General features: G+C 39.4%; 1 protein-coding gene across 6 annotated transcripts in view; it reads left to right on the top strand.

Annotated features, from left to right (window-relative positions):
* LOC308261871 (uncharacterized protein C8orf34 homolog) overlaps nucleotides 1-18,634 on the top strand; it is a gene marked incomplete at both ends in the record, with an annotated part of 438,078 nt that overhangs the window by 94,787 nt on the left and 324,657 nt on the right. For 5 of the 6 annotated variants that reach the window (XM_080694054.1, XM_080694051.1, XM_080694053.1 and 2 more), the window contains one exon: nucleotides 510-638. The exons of the other annotated variant lie outside the window; for it this stretch is intronic. In XM_080694054.1, the coding sequence (XP_080550180.1) occupies nucleotides 510-638 (129 nt within the window). The remainder of the gene's footprint in view (nucleotides 1-509; nucleotides 639-18,634) is intronic. 6 annotated transcript variants of the gene reach the window in all.

Raw genomic sequence — 18,634 nt, 5'->3', positions numbered from 1 at the left:
CTCCTCCTCCTCCTCCTCCTCCTCCTCCTCCTCCTCCTCCTCTTCTTCTTCTTCTTCTTCTTCAAAAAAAAAATTCCTTGCTCATATCATAATTTTAGTGGGAACTTGGAAAGAAGAGAAGGTAAATACAATAGAAGCATGTCTTAAAAATATTTGCTAATTTATATAGAAAAACCTGTAGTTATTTTAAAGCAGATAACATAATATGAAATATATGTGTGTTTTTCTGTTTCCCCCTAAGCTACAGAAATGATTGGTTCTTTATCAATACTTGAATTTCCTTTTTTCCATTCACATAGCTACACTTTCTTTACTTCTTCAGTTAAAACATTTTCTTCAAACTCTGCTTCATATCTTCCTTTCTGTTTGGTCCCCAAATAAAACTATTTCCAAGTTAAAGATTTTTAATTCTGTACACTGATCTTGGTGCAGTCTTTCACATGATGATGAATAGTGAGTTTGTATGATTAATAGCACGCTTATGAAATAACCATTTTTTTTAAACATAGTGCCAAGGTCAGTAGAGCATCCCAAGTGGAACTGGAGGACTAAACCAGAAAGCTGTGATTTTGATGAATTGAACCACATCCTTCAAGAGAGCAAGCAGCTTGGGAAAGCCCTTGAGAATCTCTCTCGAAGTAAGTTCATTTACTTGATTATAATTGAAAATCTTAACCACTACTAAAGCAAAAACATTCTTTACTATTGGCAATAACCCACTTCCAACATTCACATTATAATTCTGTGGAAGGCTGAGGAGTTGTAAGAGCAACACTGGAAATGAGGATTGATTTTGCTTATTACACAGATTTTTGAGTAGACTGCATAGTGTGTACAAGTCATAGTAGAACCCTTATAGCTGTTTGATTCTAAACCCTCTGCTTGATTTTCGCTACCCAGTTCAAATGTCCACCTGATGGCATCTTCTTCATTCCTCTCTTTAGAAAAATATTACTTTATGTATTTCTAATTAATGAACATTTCTATTACCTCCTTGACTTTTGAGTGTCTCTAAACTTCTTAATGATAACTGGGTCAGATTCTTAGAATCTGTTCAGAGTCTAGCAAGGTTCCTTGCAACTTACTTTTTTTTTATTATTATTATTTTTTTTATAAAACAGTCACTTTGTGATCTGAGCACCTGGGTCAGAGGTTTTGGTGAGCCTTTGACACTGTGACCTCAAGTAAATCATTGATTCATAAGTCCAAGTTTTCTCATCTCCAAAGCAGGAAGACATGATTGTGCCTCCTTCTGTTATGTGTGAAGGTTGAAAATATATTTCAAATAAATGCTTTTAAATAAATGTTACTGTCATGGGTGCAAGCAATCAAAGAAATATCTTGATGTGATAAGTGCATTCTGTATATGTAGATACACATCTATACATTGTGATTTTAGTAGTGAGTTCAAAGTATTATCTTTTATTGATTTTTAAGTATTTCCTAATTTTAAAAAATTAGACACCACTAAAGCACATTAAATGGAGCATGGTGGCACATGCTTGTAATCCCAGCACTTGGGAGGCTGAGACAGGAGGATCACAGGTTCTTGGCCAGCCTCAGCTACTTAGTGAGGCACTCCACAACTTAGTGAGACAATGTTTCAAAATAAGGAAAAAATTGGGCTAGGGGTGTAGCTTGGAGGTAGAATGCTACTGGGTTTCACCCCCTAGTACCACACAAAAAAAAGCACATTAATATCAAGTCATATTAAAATTTTCTTTTGGTGCCTTGTAATATTAAGAGTTTTATGGCTGGGGATATAGTGATAGAGTGCTTTCCTAACATGCACAAAGCCTTGGGTTCTAACCTCAGTAATGCAAAAAATTTTTTTAAAGATTATGAAATAGATCTCTATATTGCTTGTGCTTTGAGAAAGCATAATTTTACTAATTTCATAATTTGTATCAAAGTTAAACACTGTCCCTTGATATAGTTTGAAAGAATTTTTATAATACACATGTACACATATATGTTGTTGTATTACATTTTTACTTTATATAATGTATATTATATATACATGTATACATATACCATTTTATAATACATATATATATATACAATAACACATATATAATTTTATACCCTTCATTTAGAACTCATGAAAGCCTTCTTTTAGACTTTTACGCAATTAAGACTTTTGTGAAGTTAAGCTTCCTTATAATAAGATCTTTTAACTGCCGTTAATGTCAATCCTCCATATGGGATTTAAGAAAGCCCTGGTTTGGGCTAGATTTACGTTTAGAGCAAATAACAATAAAGTGAGATTTCAGCTTATTACTATATTATGTTTGTGAAGAGAACCTGATCCTATTAATATGGCAGACACATATTAGAATTTCTAAATCTTACCCTTTGGAGCAGAGCCTGTGCTCCTCAGAACCCTCTACTTAATAACATGAGCTAAAAGAAGAATGGCTAAATGATGTGCCTGGTTATTACATAGAACTTCAAATTTACCCAGTCAACTTTTATTCTTTGAAAATGTGACAGTGGTCTTTGAAACCTTTGCTGTACTATTAATGTGTAAATACTGCTTAATCTGTCTTCAGACTTCTAATAAGGAGGTATAACTATATTTCAGTTGGAATTACCCAGATCTGTGTAATACAAGGGTCAGAGTACAAGTGTGATCTTTCCCGGAAAACCTGGGTTTGGCCTGACAGGTTGCTTAGTTCCTATAACAAAATACCATGGGGTGTGCATTTATTTATAAACAGTAAATTTATTTCTCACTGTCCTGAAGGCTGAGAATTCAAAGCTCAAACCCCCAGCAGCTTCCGTGTGCGTGAGGGTCCATTTCTTTGTTTACAGTTAATCCTTCTCTTTAAGTTCTGGTGAAAGGGGCAAGACATTTTCTTGTAAGAGGCACCTCTTTTGTAAGAGCACTCATCCTATTCATGTGGGGGGGGAGTCCTCGTTACTTAATCACTTCCCAGGCCCCATACCCTTACTCTTTCATACTGGGGATTAGGCTTTAACATATGAATTTGGAGGGGAAGCAAACACTCAGACCATAGAAGCCCTGGATGGGGTTGTTTAATAATGTATACAATCTGGAGAAGCAATAAATGATAGGGGAAACCCTTGGTCAGCAGTATAGAAGAGAGGCAGATATAGGACATTACTCTTCATCAATGGCCAATGAAGTCCTTGAGAGAGTTGGCCACTGGAACTGAATGGAGTGTAGTAGTCAGCTTCTAGGTTCATGACGGTGCTGCTTCTGAATCCACTGAGCCCTTTATGGGGCTCTATCTTGTGAAAGTATGGTGGTGGAGTTTATAGAGGGATAAGAAAAGGCTTAATCTTGTGAGCTTGTGAGAAATTGCCATTTTCTTAAATTTCTCTATCTTTCTGAACAAAGTGATTCTTTCTTGGGATGCCTTAATTTTCAGTATCTGAGTTCTAATATTGAATCCTTGTCTTAAGCCCAACATGTTCATGATGAAGTTATCAATGGGCCTGCCATGATTAGTGTAAATAAATACAAATACAACTTTACTACTTATTGATGTTTATTTCATAGTCCATTTGCCAGAATTCAGCTATCTAATCACAAACCTAGTTCTTCCATTATCTTGAAGCAGGATATAATTTATTCTTGTTTGAACTTGTTTGACTCAAAATCATTTCATTTTGAAAGCTCTTTCTCTAATCTGATACTAACTTCACTGCCTGTGTTAGTCAGCTTTCTATCAAGGTGAGAAAACACCTAAGAGAATCAACTTGAAGGTGCAAAGGTTTATTTTTGCTTATGGTTTCAAGCCACCTCCTTTGCTTCCAGATTTGTGGCACGGTAGAACATCATGGCAGGGGAAATATGTAAAGCAAGGCTTCTCACTCGATAATATTGGAAAGGAGATCAGGGACAGAGAGAAAGAGAAAGAAAGAGAGTGAACATTTTTATAACAAAGCCCCCCATCCTGATAAACTATCAGTCCATGAGTGGATTAATCCATTGAGGTAGAAGTCCTTGTGATTCATAACCTCTCAGAAGCCTACCTCTGAAACTGTTGCACTGGGGACCCAGTCTTCAACACATTTTGGGGGACATTTGGATCCATACCATAGCACTTCCTATTGCTTGATTACTGTGGAGACACAGGAGATGGATTTTTCTTCAGTGGGTAAAAGAAATCCCCACTATCTTTATATTGTGGACCTTCTTTCCAGTGTCAAAGCCATTGCTAGAAAGGTTGGAGGTTTTTAGTGATCTTTTAATTTTAATATTATTTGTAATAAAAATTCTCCCTTTGCTTTATCTTGGTTATGCATTCTAAAAAAAGTTCTAAATGTTTTAGAAGTATTACTTTTTATTTGAGATTGATAGCAAATAATCATTTACATCTTCTAAAATGTCAGAACTGTCTCAATTTAGTAGAAGCTATAAGATTATAGAAATTTACACACACACACACACACACACACACACACACACACACACACACTACAGAATGTGTTAACATAGGCTCCAAATAATAGCAAGGAAGACTCGTCTCTCTGGTTTGCAAGCATTATTTGTATTTCATTAATAACTGTATCACGCTTCTATCTCTTGAAAACTTTTCAGTGTAATGTTTTATTTTCAAATCTGTCATAAACTGTGAAAATCTTTCTGATATTATGCTCCCTTGAAGGTAGACATGGTAGAGGGGTTTACAGTATACAGTAATGCTGTATAGTCACCATGTGGCAGGCATAGCAGGGTCTTGATGCCTGGATTCCTCACTTCATAGCATTTCTTTCTTTCTTTTTTAAATATTGACTTAAGTTTATTGTACAGTTTGACTTATCCCATTTATATACATTTTTGTAAAATATAACTTTATTTCATGTCATTATATACTAATTAACCTTAAAATATAGTTTCTTCTTAAAGAAGGAAAACTTGCTTGATGTTTCTATTACTTAACACATTCTTATACTGATTTTATTAGGTGGCAAGATATTTTCTAAGTGATTTTACATATTAATTTTTTTATTGGCACATTGTAGTCATACATCTGAGTGGGGTAGAAGATGGTAAAGGGATACATGGACATTATCACTCATTTAGCCCTTCCTTCCTTCATAGCATTTCTGAACTTTCTTCAAACACTATTTTCTCCTCCCAGGAAACTGGGACACATACTTACTCCTTCAAGTGTTTTCTTTCATTTGACTTTCAGCTAGTAAGGAGGATTGTATTAGGGAGTTGTATAGATATAAGGCCTTCACACCTCTGAATAACGCCACTTTCTGGGGCTGTGATTGAAGGGGGCTCAGGGCAGTATCCTTCAGGTAGACTTTCCACAGCCTGCATCTTATTATTGGTTAGATTTATCTTAATCAGTTGGTTAAGGTGCTATCTGTCAGGTTTTTCCATTGCAAAGTTAATATCCTTTCCTTTGTTCATAAGTCTTTTGGGAAAATACTTTAGGACAAAAAAGTTCTTTTTCTTTTCCAATTTTTATCCAGTAAGTTTAATGTCTTTCCTGCAGCAATTATTACTGCGGTGTTCTAAAGGTAATTTTTAATTTCTACCATTCTGTCTGCATTTATTTGTTGAAATTATTCTGTAAGATGAAGAAAGAAATGAAGATTTATAAGGATTCTTATAGGGCTAATTCAACTCTCCCTATTACTGGATATGTGTCTATTGAATATTTATATATGGATGTGGGCATGTATGTGGATATGGATGCAATTGTCAACACAAATATAGTTATTTATCAATGTATATTGCCCAAGGAGTCTGAGATATACACTCAAAGCTAATTCCTACTTCTTTTTCTTGTTTTTGAAAACATCAAATTTGCTAGGCTAAATGTATTCAATTTCTTCACCAAGAAATAACATTTCAAGGGGAGAAATTTGTCAACAAGTCTTGCTATTGCCTTTTTCCTAATTTTATTATATATTTTATACATATTATGAAATCTAATAAAGTACTTGCCAAAATTTGTGCTTCAATAAAAATCTGAGGCAGCATTTTTAATAATTATTACTTTGAAATGGGCTAGGTTCCATCAAAATGAGTAATTTGGGTTCCTGAAATCTTTTCTAGAAATACATACATGTGTATATAAGTAACTCATAAATAATTATGTTAGGAAACTTTCAGAGAATGAAAGCAATGGTGCACATTTTTATATTTTTTATTCTCAATTCTTCTGTTGAAGAACATCTCAGTAGTCTTTATTTCAACCATGCATCACACACACACACACACACACACACACACACACACACACACACATTTTTATTTTCAAAGTACACTCAGTTGATGTTAGAGGCATGTTTTCTAAAGTTGATTTTTTTTTTTTTTGGTCATATGCACTCTCTGTTATCTTCTTTTCTAATTCTTCAACCAGGATAAATCACCCCAAACTGATGCTGAACTGGAGAGAGAGCTAGTAGATTAACATAAAAAACCCATCTAATGTGCCTGCATCTTTCTATCTCTTCTCTTCTCTCTCTCTCTCTCTCTCTCTCTCTCTCTCTCTCTCTCTCTCTCTTTCTCTCTTCCTCCCTCCCTCCCTCCCTCCCTCCCTCCCTCCCTCCCTCCTCTCTCTCCCCTGCCTCTCTCTCTCATAACCCCACAGCCTCGGGGAATGTTAAAGAAAAGAAAAGTATTTTGGCCTGTGGTTCTGGTCCCAGGTTGAGGAGCTGCACTAGGTGACGGCCTTCTTGCTGGCAGAGTCCTGAGGCAGTGTGGAACGTCACATGCCCAGAGTCAGAGAATGCTTGAGTGACCTGGCCAAACAGGCTTTTATAGCAGACTCCCTCTTGAGATAACCCATTAGCCCTTTACTATATTAATCACAAGAATTCATTCATGAGGGCAGAGCCCTAATTACCTCAACACCTGGGCAATACCTCTTCACATCTCATAATGGGGGATTAGATTTCAATATGTCTTGGAGGGGACAAATCATATTAAAATCCATAGTATTCCCTACTTCTGGTCTGCTGTTTTACTGATATCTTTATTCATTGTTCCACCAATAATGAATTTTGTTATCTTGATAAAATTCCTTAATTTGTATGTCAGTTACCTTTACTATAAAATTGCAATATATAATGATGGCACCTATTTCTTAGAGTTTTGTTTTTTCTGAAAATCAAATGAGAGAGTATATCTAAAGTGCTGAGTATGGTGCCTGGTATGAAATAATAACTAATTAGATGATATTGGGTGTGTTCAGGGTAATATGACCGTAGAATAGAATAACTAATTAAATGATGTATTTTTTATTAGTTCTATTGCTGTTTTATAGATTATCATAAACTTAGTAGCTTTTATACACACGGGTATTGGGGGTATAGCTCACTGAAGGAATGCTTGCCGGGCATGTGTGAGGCTCTGAATTCAATTCTAATACTGCAACAACAACCAAAAACCTATAGACTTGTGATCTTATAGTTTTTGTGGCTCAGGATTGTGGGTAAATTAGCTTATCAGGGTCAGGCAGATGGAAATTAATGTGTGAGCTGGGGCTGTGACCTCACTTGAGGTTTGGGGTTCTCTTCCAGAATCCTCTACATCTTTGGTCAAATTCAGTCCTTGCTGCTTGTTTTTTTTCTCATTGGATGTGGTGGGGGCGGTTCTCAGAAGCAAGTGACCATTCTCAGGTCCTTGCCTACGGCTCCTTATTCTCACAACAGTAGTTTACTACTTCTTCTCTCAGGCCTAATGAAAGCAACCCTTTTGAAGCTTTTTTTTTTTTTTTTTGGTGATACTGGGGTTCCTGGAAGCCCTTCTACCTCGGGGCTACACTCCCAGACCTATTTTTACATTTTCATTTTGGAAACAGGGTCTCCTAAGCCAGCGCGCGGCTGGCTTCGAACCTGCGCCATCCTCCTGTCTCCGCCTCCCAAGCGCGGGGATTACAAGCGTGCGCCACCACGCCCGGCTGGCTTTTTTTTTTTTTAAAGTTATGCCTGATTAGGCCAAGGCCACACAGGTTTGTCTCCCCCTTTTGATTTTCTCAAAGTCTATGGGGGTAGGACTCTAAGCAATGGAGTGATACCATTTCACCCTCAGTAATCTCATTCAATCATAGGAAGTGGACTCCACAGATGTGGATCTTGAGCAGCACTGTGGAATTCTACTGCTAATCAGTCTATAACATTTTCCAGCTAAGCATGGCCCTTAGAAATATAACATGAACCACATATATAATTTTATATTCTAAGCAATCATATGAAAGAGAAGCAGAAAGAAACATGAAATTATTATTAATTTTTTTTGGTGGTGGTACTGGGGTTCCTGGAAGCCCTTCTACCTCCGGGCTACACTCCCAGACCTATTTTTTATACTTTTTTATTTGGAAACAGGGTCTCTTACGCCAGTGCACGCGGCTGGCTTCGAACCTGCGCGATCCTCCTGTCTCTGCCTCCCAAGCGCGGGGATTACAAGTGTGCACCACCATGCCCGGCAAGAATTAATTCTTATAAAATATTTTATTTAATTCAATGTATCTAATTTATTAACAGTTTCACTTATATTACATATAACTGTCACTATATTTATGTAAAATACCAAGTCTTCAAACTCTGAAAAGAATTTTAATTCATTGCACATTGAGTTCATTTCACTATTATCACCAATTAATCCCAAATGAAATGAAACACTTTTCTAGTCTTCATAAGATAGAATTTCTCTGATGATTTCTATACTGTCACTTATTCTGCATTTCTCCAGACTTAGGACTTCTTGGGAGCTGGCACTCACTTTATCCTCAGTGGATACTCTTACACCACTTCTTGAAGGTTTGAGTCAGGAGTCCCACTTTCCTCCTCTTCCTCCTCCTCCTTCGCCTCTTTCTCCTCCTTCTTTTTCCTTTCTTTCTTTTGCAGTATCAAAGATGGAACTTAGGGACATTCTATCTCCAAGCTATACCCTTAGCCCTATTTTTTATTCATTTTGAAACAGATTCTCACTGAATTGCAAAGTGCCTCACAAAGTATCTGAGGCTAGTCTCAAACCATGATCCTCCAGTCTCAGCCTCCCAAATGCTGGGGTTACAAGTGTACGCCACCACACCCGGCTTTCTTTTCTGCTTCTTAAATACTATTTCTATAGTTAATCCATTGCCTATGCTCTTCCATGTTTCTTCTCTGTTCACCTTTCCACCTTCATCCTTTAGTTATCGTGTACACAACTAGCTCAAACTTGTATATTTTCTACCCAAACATTTTAGACCATTATACTAATACCTGATGCAAATATCCACTTGAATATCCTATTGCCACATTAAACTCCATATAGTAAAGTGAAACACAACTCTCTCTTCATCATGGCTTTTCTTTTCCATGCTGTGTCTTAGGTGGTGGTACTGTAGCTTGTCGATTCATCCATATTAGAATCATTCTAGATGTCTCTGTCTATTTTCATACTGTTCAAACCAACTAACTAGTTACCAATTCTTATTTTTCCTCTAAAATATGCCTTGAATCTGATTCTTTTCTTTACCTCATCAGTATTCTGTAGCTCAACATCTCTGACCAGATCATGGGTTTATCATTTAACATATTCCATTTCAGCTGGGCGTGGTGGCGCACGCTTGTAATCCCCGCGCTTGGGAGGCGGAGACAGGAGGATCGCGCAGGTTCGAAGCCAGCCGCGCTGGCGTAAGAGACCCCGTTTCCAAATAAAAATATAAAAACAGGTCTGGGAGTGTAGCCTGGAGGTAGAAGGGCTTCCAGGAACCCCAGTACCACCACCAAAAAGAACAAAAACAAAAAACAAAAAAAACATATTCCATTTCATTCTTGCCCTATTCAAGGAAAGATTGCCATAACCCTATGTTAAGGGAGTTTTATGACCCAAATCTCTGTGGCTTAATAAAATTTAAACATCATCTCACTTCGAGAATAGCTTTATGTGGAGTTCCATGGATGTAGACTATGTTCATCTTGTTACTGTTCTGTCTTAAACTCATGCTTTTCAAGGCTGCCATAGATGCATAAGAAGGCAGTGTTTCTGATGCCTAGGTGTGGAAGTGGCACTCAGAATGTCTGCCCCTATTCTATAGCTAATTGCAAGGGTTCTGGGAGATGTAGTCTAGCTTGTGTGCCCAGGAGAAGCATGGAAACAGTTTAGGAATGAATAACCATTCTTGCTCACAACTGTAATTTTTTTCTCTGTTTTCCCAGTAAGCCACGCTGCAGGTGCAGTTAATATAAAGAAAAACCATGGCACTTTTTCAGATATTCAATGGCTCATAAAAATCACATTATGATCTTGCCCTATCTTATGTGTTTGGTGTCATCTCTCAGGACAGTTTTGTGCACTATTTGATGTTCTTTTCTGTCATACATTTGGCAATGCTATTCTTGGGCCTTAAAATTTTGTCTTACTGCCCTGCTTCTGCTTCCCTTTCCAACAATCCGAATCTACTCTTCTCTTTAACCTAGATCATATAGTCCTCCTGGTATTTTCCTGTTGCTGTCCTTTTTTTGAACTGGACTAGGTGCCTCTACTTTTAGCTTTTATACATTTCTCTGAATGTGGTTATCTATTACTATCTGTGATGCATGTATGTTTTCTCTGGACTTTGAGATTTCCAAGGGCTGGGCCACTTTATTTTTGAACTCCCCAGAACTTTGCACAGTGATTATCCCAGAGCTCAGTCATAGTTTGTGGGATGAGTGCTACCTCTAGTTCCATTTCTTCCTAGTCCATCTTCTTTGGAAACCCTTCATCATTTTTCTTAGCTTCTTATTTGCCTTCTGTTTCTGTGTGAGCCTTTTGATAGACAATTATATTATTTTATGCATTTATAGATTTAATTTGCTTGCTAAGATTTTTTACTTTCTGGATTATATGTTAGAGAAGTTATGCTTGTAAAAAGGGGAGATAACTAAGTAAATATGTACACAAATAAACTAAAAGCAAAAGGGCAGCAGTTCACTAGTTTATGGAACTGGTTATCAGAACCCACTTGTTTAGCAAGGTGCTGTTTCTAGGCAGCAGGGCTTCTGGTGTTTCCTGAATCTAATCCTTCTGCTGCGTCTAGCAGTGTTTTATGAAGTGAGGTGGTAAGAGAATGAGTATCTTCCAGACATTGGTCTACACATTGCAATTCATGTGAAAACACTGGCTACAACTTTTCAGGGAAATGTGCCTAGGTGTTTGGGGAACAGTAGATATTTATGCTTTGTGACTTATAATAGCGATATGGACTCAAGCAAGGAAACAACAACAAGGACTTTTATAGTATGTCAATCATAAGCATATCAAAATATCTTCTCTGAAATCACAGTCTGAGGAGCTAAAAGATAACAATCCATGAGAAGAAAATGGAGGTAGACGATGATATAGTTGTTCCTTTATTCATTCCCACATTCATTTAATGCATGTGGAACACTAGCTTGTAGATTTAGACTTCAAGTTTACCTTTTAGCAGGGGGAAGAGGTGTGAAAAGCATAATGTCACAATCCTGTAAAAGTACTTTAAGAGAGTTGTGAGTGTGTAGAAGAACCCTCAACAAGAAGGCTAGAGACAACCTGACAGAGAACATATCTGAGCCAAGTCTAAAAGGATCAAACTTAAAATAAGATAAAATCTCAGTGATGATGTGTTGTGGAAAAGGAAATTCTTGGCAGAGAGATAATCATGTGCAAAAAATGTTATTTTAAAGAAAGATGAAAATTATTGGTACATAAAGTATCAAGAAAGTAATAAAGATGTCTGGGTAGAGGGAAGTCAGAGGATGATTTCAATTTTGTTTTATATATATGCATATACAGGCATGTAAAATTTGCCTATATGCCTGTACATGCATACAGTATTATTTGGAAGAAATCACAAGCAGTTTCCATAATGGAGATTTATTTTCCTCTTATTATATTTCCACTTTTCCTATAATAAACATGTATAGATTTGATAAAGTGAAACATGAAAGGCATATTTTGGCAATAGAAAAGGCTTAGTTTGATAATCATGAGTTAGAGTTACTCAGTCTAGCAAAATTTTCAAAGACGAGTGGAAACAGAAGCCAGGAAGGGTGCAATATGGAAGAGTGACTAGGTAACAAGGGAAAGATGTGAAGATTTGAGACTCCCCTGTAAAAACTGTTTATAAAAAGGGAAGGTGTGAAAGAGGATGATAATTAGTAGGAAAAGATAAGAGGTATTTCTTGGGAGATTTAAGCTTTTTGGTTTGCTTTTTTGAGAGAGACAGGAGGGAGGGAGAAAGAGAGAGAGAGAGAGAGAGAGAGAGAGAGAGAGAGAGAGAGAGAGAGAGAGAGAGAGAGAGAGAAAGAGAAGTACTGGATATCCAATGGAGCTAAATCCTTACCTCTCACCTTGCACAGAAATCAACTCTAGATGGACCAAAGACCTGGAAGTTAGACCAGAGTCTATAAAGTTGGTTCATAGGTTCAATACTCCAACATGTAGGCACAGGTAGAAACTTCCTAAATAAGATCTCCAAAACTCAGAAAATTATATTTTTATTTGGAAACAGGGTCTCTTAAGCCAGCGAGGCTGGCTTCGAACCTGAGTGATCCTCCTATCTCTGCCTCCCAAGTGCGGGGATTACAAGCATGTGCCACCACACCCGGCAAAACTCAGAAAATTAAAACAAAAATTAATAAGTGGGATGGTACCAAACTAGAAAGTTTCTGCTCATCAAAGGAAATCACCAAAAGTCTAAAGAGAAAAACCTACAGAATGAGGGAAGATCCTTACCAGCTATCCCTAATAAATATAAATATTAGACCTAAAGGTCTAATATTTAAAATGTACAAAGAACTTAACACTTTACACTAGATAAACAAATAACCCAATCAAGAAATGGAAATGGGCAACTGAATTGAATAGACATTTCACAAAAGAGGAGATACAGATGCCTGGTAGATACATGAAAAAATGTTCAACATCATTAACAATTAGGGAGATGCAAATCAAAACTACACTGAGATTCCATCTAATCCCAATCAGAATGGCAATCAGAAAGCAGTCAAATAATAATAAATGTTGGTGAGGCTGTGGGGAAATAGGAGCTCTTCTACATTTTTGGTGGGATTGCAAACTAATTTAGCCACTATGAAGATCAGTGTGGAGTAGTCCTTAGAAAACTGGAAATGGATCCACCTTATGATCTGGCCATACCACTACTGGGTATCATTCCAAAGGGGTTGAAACCAGAGAACTACAGTGATATATGCATACCCATGTTTGTAGCAGCACAATTTACAATAGCCAAACTATGGAACCAACCTAGGTGTCTATCAACAGATGAATGGATTACAAGGTTATGGGAAATACACACATTGGAATTCTATTTAGCAATAAAGAAAAATAAAAATACATAATTTGCAAGAAAATGGAAGGACCTGGAGAACATTATGTTAAGGGGGATTAGCCGATCACAGAGAGTGAAGAGTCATATGTTTTGTTTAATATGTGCTGGATAGGAAGTAATTGGGACACAAGAGAGACTCCAGGTGATGAAATGAAACCTCAGGGAAGCCAAGGAGGAGATATAAGGGAAGGGGTGGAGGAAGACTTAGGTTCATTAGTAGAAATACTACCATAGGCTATGTGAATATATACCAATTTCAATCTGGGTACTCTGTTTTGGGAGGGAGGGTAATGGGGAGGGGGAGCTTCAAGAACATGTGCATATATGCATGTCATTGTTAACATGATTTGCATCAGGATGTGAGACTATAATGCACCAATAAAAGCATAAAAATTTAAAAAAAGAAAAATGCAAATGCAATTAGTCAAGTATAAAAATTGATATGCACTTCCAGAATAGGGATTAGCAAACTCTGGCCCATGGGCTAAATGTAGCTCATGGACAGTTTTGTTACCCATATTCTAAGCATGATTCATATATATGTGAATACTAATATATTATGTATATATACTAACCCCCAGTACATACATACATATAAGTGTTTGTGTGTATGTGTGTATTAGTTCTCAGGGTTAAACCCAGGGAGATTTTTTATATCTTGAAACAGGGTCTTGCTAAGTTGCTGAGAACCTTGTTAATTGTTGAATCTGGCCTTGCTCAACTGTTGAACCTATAATCCTCCTGACTCAGCCTCCCAAGTATTTGGATTACAGGCATATTCCATCATGCCCAGCTTCTTATATTTGTTTTAAAATGGAAAATAAGAACATATGAATATGATAAACAAATATTATGTAACATATGAAACTTATTATTTTTTAATTTATTCAGCTGTAGAAAGTTTTGCCTACTTTTGTTCTAGGGTAACTAAATGAGAATAGATTTCCTCACTTCCTAGCAGGAATCCCCTTTGCTTTAAAAGCAGTTATCAGCCTCTATGAGGCACGATTAGTTAATAGTCAGGGGTGGGTTGGACATCCATTTGATGATATGATTGATACTGACACAGGTTTTTGCTTTAACATTATTCATTATACTCAGTGATAGAAACTCTCTAAAACAAGCCTCGATTTGTAGCAGTTGCCAATTTTCATGCTGTAAATGCTCCCACATAGCTAATTTTAGCTGTCTTAACGAAACAACACTGAATGAGCCATTGGAAAGGGTGTGTGGAGTTGGTTCTCACAAGTAAGTGTAACTCCAGAACAAAACTCATATCTCCATGTTACACACTCTGTTTCTAATATGTGTACTTTATTCCACAAGTGAACAAGGCTTTTTAAAGAAGAATTGTGAAATTATAAGGTTGTGGGGATTTTTTCAATAGGCAAGTAAGTTTTGGACAAATAGCAGTACGATCTCATGTTATATGAATTTTCTCACCTACTTTCATGAAATGAATTGCACTGACTAAGATGTAGAGAACTGTGAAGAGTTGCTACTTGGTTTCCTATTTCTTCCAGGAGATACACTCCTGCAGTTGGGCACCAGTACTGCTTTCAGCAATGCCTCTTTGACAGGAAGTTTCCTATATACTTTCAGTATGACTTTAGAAGGAACATATTTCTGTCAACTGTCTCACTGTTGTGTCTTAGCAACCTGACCACACAACTTTGAGGAAGGAAGATTTATTTTTTCAAAGTGTCTTGAAGACTCTGTTCCATCTATGTGAGGACAAGGTCTTAGACCTCAGGGCAGGGCAGTGGAAGCAGAGAGCAAGAGAGCAGAACTCTTGCTCTTACATCATGGAGGACAGAAGCAAAGAGAGCAAGCAAGCAAGCAAGGGGATTCAAAGAAACAAGCACACCTTTCCCAAGCACACCCCAGGAGCCTAGGTTACCACCAGGCACAATAGATTTAGTTGAGATTACAACCTTATGACTTGACTATATTAACTCTGAACACCAATAAATGAGCTCTCTTTGCGGCATCCTATATCTAACTATAACAGACCAAGCATTCCCACTGTATCAAAAGTCCCACACTTAAATCCCAGGCCTTATTTCCTTACATTTTATGGCATCCCACTGCATGTTCTCTAGTGTGTTTTTACTACAGATCCCAAGATTCTACAAGCTTAAAAATCTTACTATAAAATATGATTGCTTTAAGAGTTAATGAAATACTTAAAAGTTGTTCATCTCTTCTTGAGGAATAGATGTGGACATTCTACTAAGCCCTAGGATGAATATCCTCGATACTCAGTGTAAATGGTTCCCATTAGAGATTGCTTCTGTGAAATAAGTATTTCATTAAAAATTTTTCAACTACTTTTAATCAGCATAAGCTTTGATGAAAAGTGAAATTAAGAAGTGAAAAATACCCTAGGCAGCTTGACATTGAAAATAGAAAGCTAAGATAATTATATGTAGTAGAATGGAGATTTACTTGGATAATTTCTGAGGCAAAGTCATCAAAATATATAAATGTTAAGAAAATATGATAGTAGGTATCTGAACAAAATATGGTCAGAGAAAACACTTGGAATAATTATAAGCACAATTCTTTCTCCAAGTTTTCTAGTTTCTACTTTAAGCTTCCATTTGGAACGTATCACTTCTTACACTGAAATGAAACTTAAGAGCCGTGTTTCTCACAATCGCCATTCTCCACTGCTGAAAATTCTCAGCCCTGAAAAACAGCTCAGGACGATTGCTAAATTGAGAGGAGCTACTATTCTGTGACACACATTTTGACCACTCATGATTGTTTTTTTACTAACTTGGCAGTTATATTCTTTGTAAGTGATGTATTGCTGCTATCTTTATGAATAATGGATTAATAGATCTGAGGTGCAAATGAAATTTAAAGATCAACCGACAGCTTTCTAAAAATTGAATGAGAAAACTCTTTTCAGGTTCAAGGGCATCAGTGCAGTGAGCTTTTAAAAAATTGAGAATTTAGCCGAGCGTGGTGGCGCATTCTTGTAATCCCCGCGCTTGGGAGGCAGAGACAGGAGGATCGCGCAGGTTCTAAGCCAGCCGCACGTGCTGGCTTAAGAGACCCTGTTTCCAAATAAAAATGTAAAAATAGGTCTGGGAGTGTAGCCCGGAGGTAGAAGGACTTCCAGGAACCCCAGTACCACAAAAAAATTGAGAATTTTAAAAATTGTACACAATTGAACAATGGCTTATTTAATTCCAGATAGCTAGGATTTGTGACTTTGAATGAGAAATAGAATTTCATTTTTTTATCTACTCTCACTAAAACAGATGAAGTATTTTAAATATTTATTTTTAAATAAGATGTTCCATCTTAAACTTGAATTCCTATGGAAAAGAAACATTTTTGAAGAATTATTTTTTTCTTTTTTTATTAATTTATTTTTTAAATTGGTGCATTGTAGTCATATATCAATCACATTGGAGTACAAGACTTGAGAGGATATACAAGCACACATCATCCAATTAGCCCTCCTCCAGCCCCCATCCCATTCCCTCCCCCTCCCTCCATCCCACGCTTCTTTGGTGATTTACTTTGATACATTTGTTTATGTACCTCCTGCGTTTTAAAGAGGCTCCGTCCTCCAGTATTACATACTCTCTGATTGGTCACATTAGTTGCTTTACTATAGGGCCCTTTCTATAGCTCAACCTCTTCCTGTTGCCCTTTTCCTCCTAGTTATTGTTGATTAAGAGAAGCGTCTGATTTATATTTTCTGCGGTATTTCTCTGTGCATGCTGCGTTGCAAGTACCGATCCCACTCTTGATGGTCCCAGTAGTGGCCTGGCTACTCAGTGGACTGATCCAGACCTCGCTGGCTCAAGCAGCGGCCTTGCCTCATGGGAGGTCCCAGTTCTGGTCTCGCTGGCCCCTGCACCGGTCTAACCCCTAAGCTGGCTTTGGTCCCGGGCTTGGAGGCCGCAGGAGTGAACTTGCCTCACGCCAGGCTCCGATGCTGGCCATTGGCCCCTGCACCGGCCTAACCCCTTGGCAGGATTCCAATCCCAGCCTTGGAGGCCCCAGCACCGGCCTAGCCTCACGGCAGGCTGCGATGCCGGCCTCGTTGGCCCCACACTGGCCTAACCCCTCAGCAGGTTCCGTTCCCAGCCTAGGAGGCCCCAACACTGGCCATGTCTCACGGCAGGCTCCGATGCTGGCCTCGCCTCACGGCAGGCTCCGATGCCGGCCTCGCTGGCTCCAGCACCAGTCTAGCCCTTCGGCAGGTTGTTATCCTGGCCTCGGAGGCCTCAGTACTGTCCTTGCCTCATGGCAGGCTCCAATGCCGGCCTCGCTGGCCCCAGCACTGGCCTAACCCCTCGGCAGACTCTTATCCCAGCCTCAGAGGTCCAAGTACCGGACTTGCCTCACGGCAGGCTCCGATGCCGGCCTCGCTGGCCCCAGCACTAGCGTAACCCCTCGGCAGGCTCTTATCCTGGCCTCGGAGGCCCCAGTACCGGCCTTGCCTTATGGCAGGCTCCGATGCTGGCCTCGCTGGCCTAGGACCGGCCTAACCCCTCAGCCAGCTCCGATACTGGCCTCGGAGGTTCCAGCACCGGCCATGCCTCACGGCAGGCTGCGATGCTAGCCTCACTGGCTCCAGCACCGGCCTAACCCCTCAGCAGGCTCTTATCCTGGCCTCAGAGGCCCCAGTATCGGCCTTGCCTCACGGCAGGCTGCGATGTCGGCCTCGCTGGCTCCAGCACCGGCCTAACCCCTCGGCAGGTTCTTATCCTGGCCTCGGAGGCCCCAGTACTGGCCTTGCCTCAAGGCAGGCTCCGATGCCGCCCTCGCTGGCCCCAGCACCGGCCTAACCCCTTGGCAGGCTCTTATCCTGGCCTCGGAGGCCCCAGCACTGGCCATGCCTCACAGCAGGCTCCGATGCCGGCCTCGCTGGCCCCAGCACCGGCCTAACCCCTCGGCAGGTTCCGTTCCCAGCCTAGGAGGCCCCAACACTGGCCATGTCTCACGACAGGCTCCGATGCTGGCCTTGCCTCACGGCAGGCTCCGATGCCGGCCTTGCTGGCCCCAGCACCGGTCTAGCCCTTCGGCAGGTTGTTATCCTGGCCTCGGAGGCCTCAGTACTGTCCTTGCCTCATGGCAGGCTCTGATGCCGGCCTCGCTGACTCCAGCACCGGACTAACCCCTTGGTAGACTCTTATCCCGGCCTCGGAGGTCCAAGTACCGGACTTGCCTCCCGGCAGGCTCCGATGCCGGCCTCGCTGGCACCAGCACCAACCTAACCCCTCGGCAGGCTCTTATCCTGGCCTCGGAGGCCCCAGTACCGGCCTTGCCTTATGGCAGGCTCCGATGCTGGCCTCGCTGGCCCCAGGACCGGC

Source organism: Muscardinus avellanarius, assembly GCF_963383645.1.
Source record: "Muscardinus avellanarius genome assembly, chromosome: 4".
Classification (NCBI taxonomy): Eukaryota; Metazoa; Chordata; class Mammalia; order Rodentia; family Gliridae; genus Muscardinus; species Muscardinus avellanarius.
This window is presented reverse-complemented; position numbering and strand designations above follow the sequence as displayed.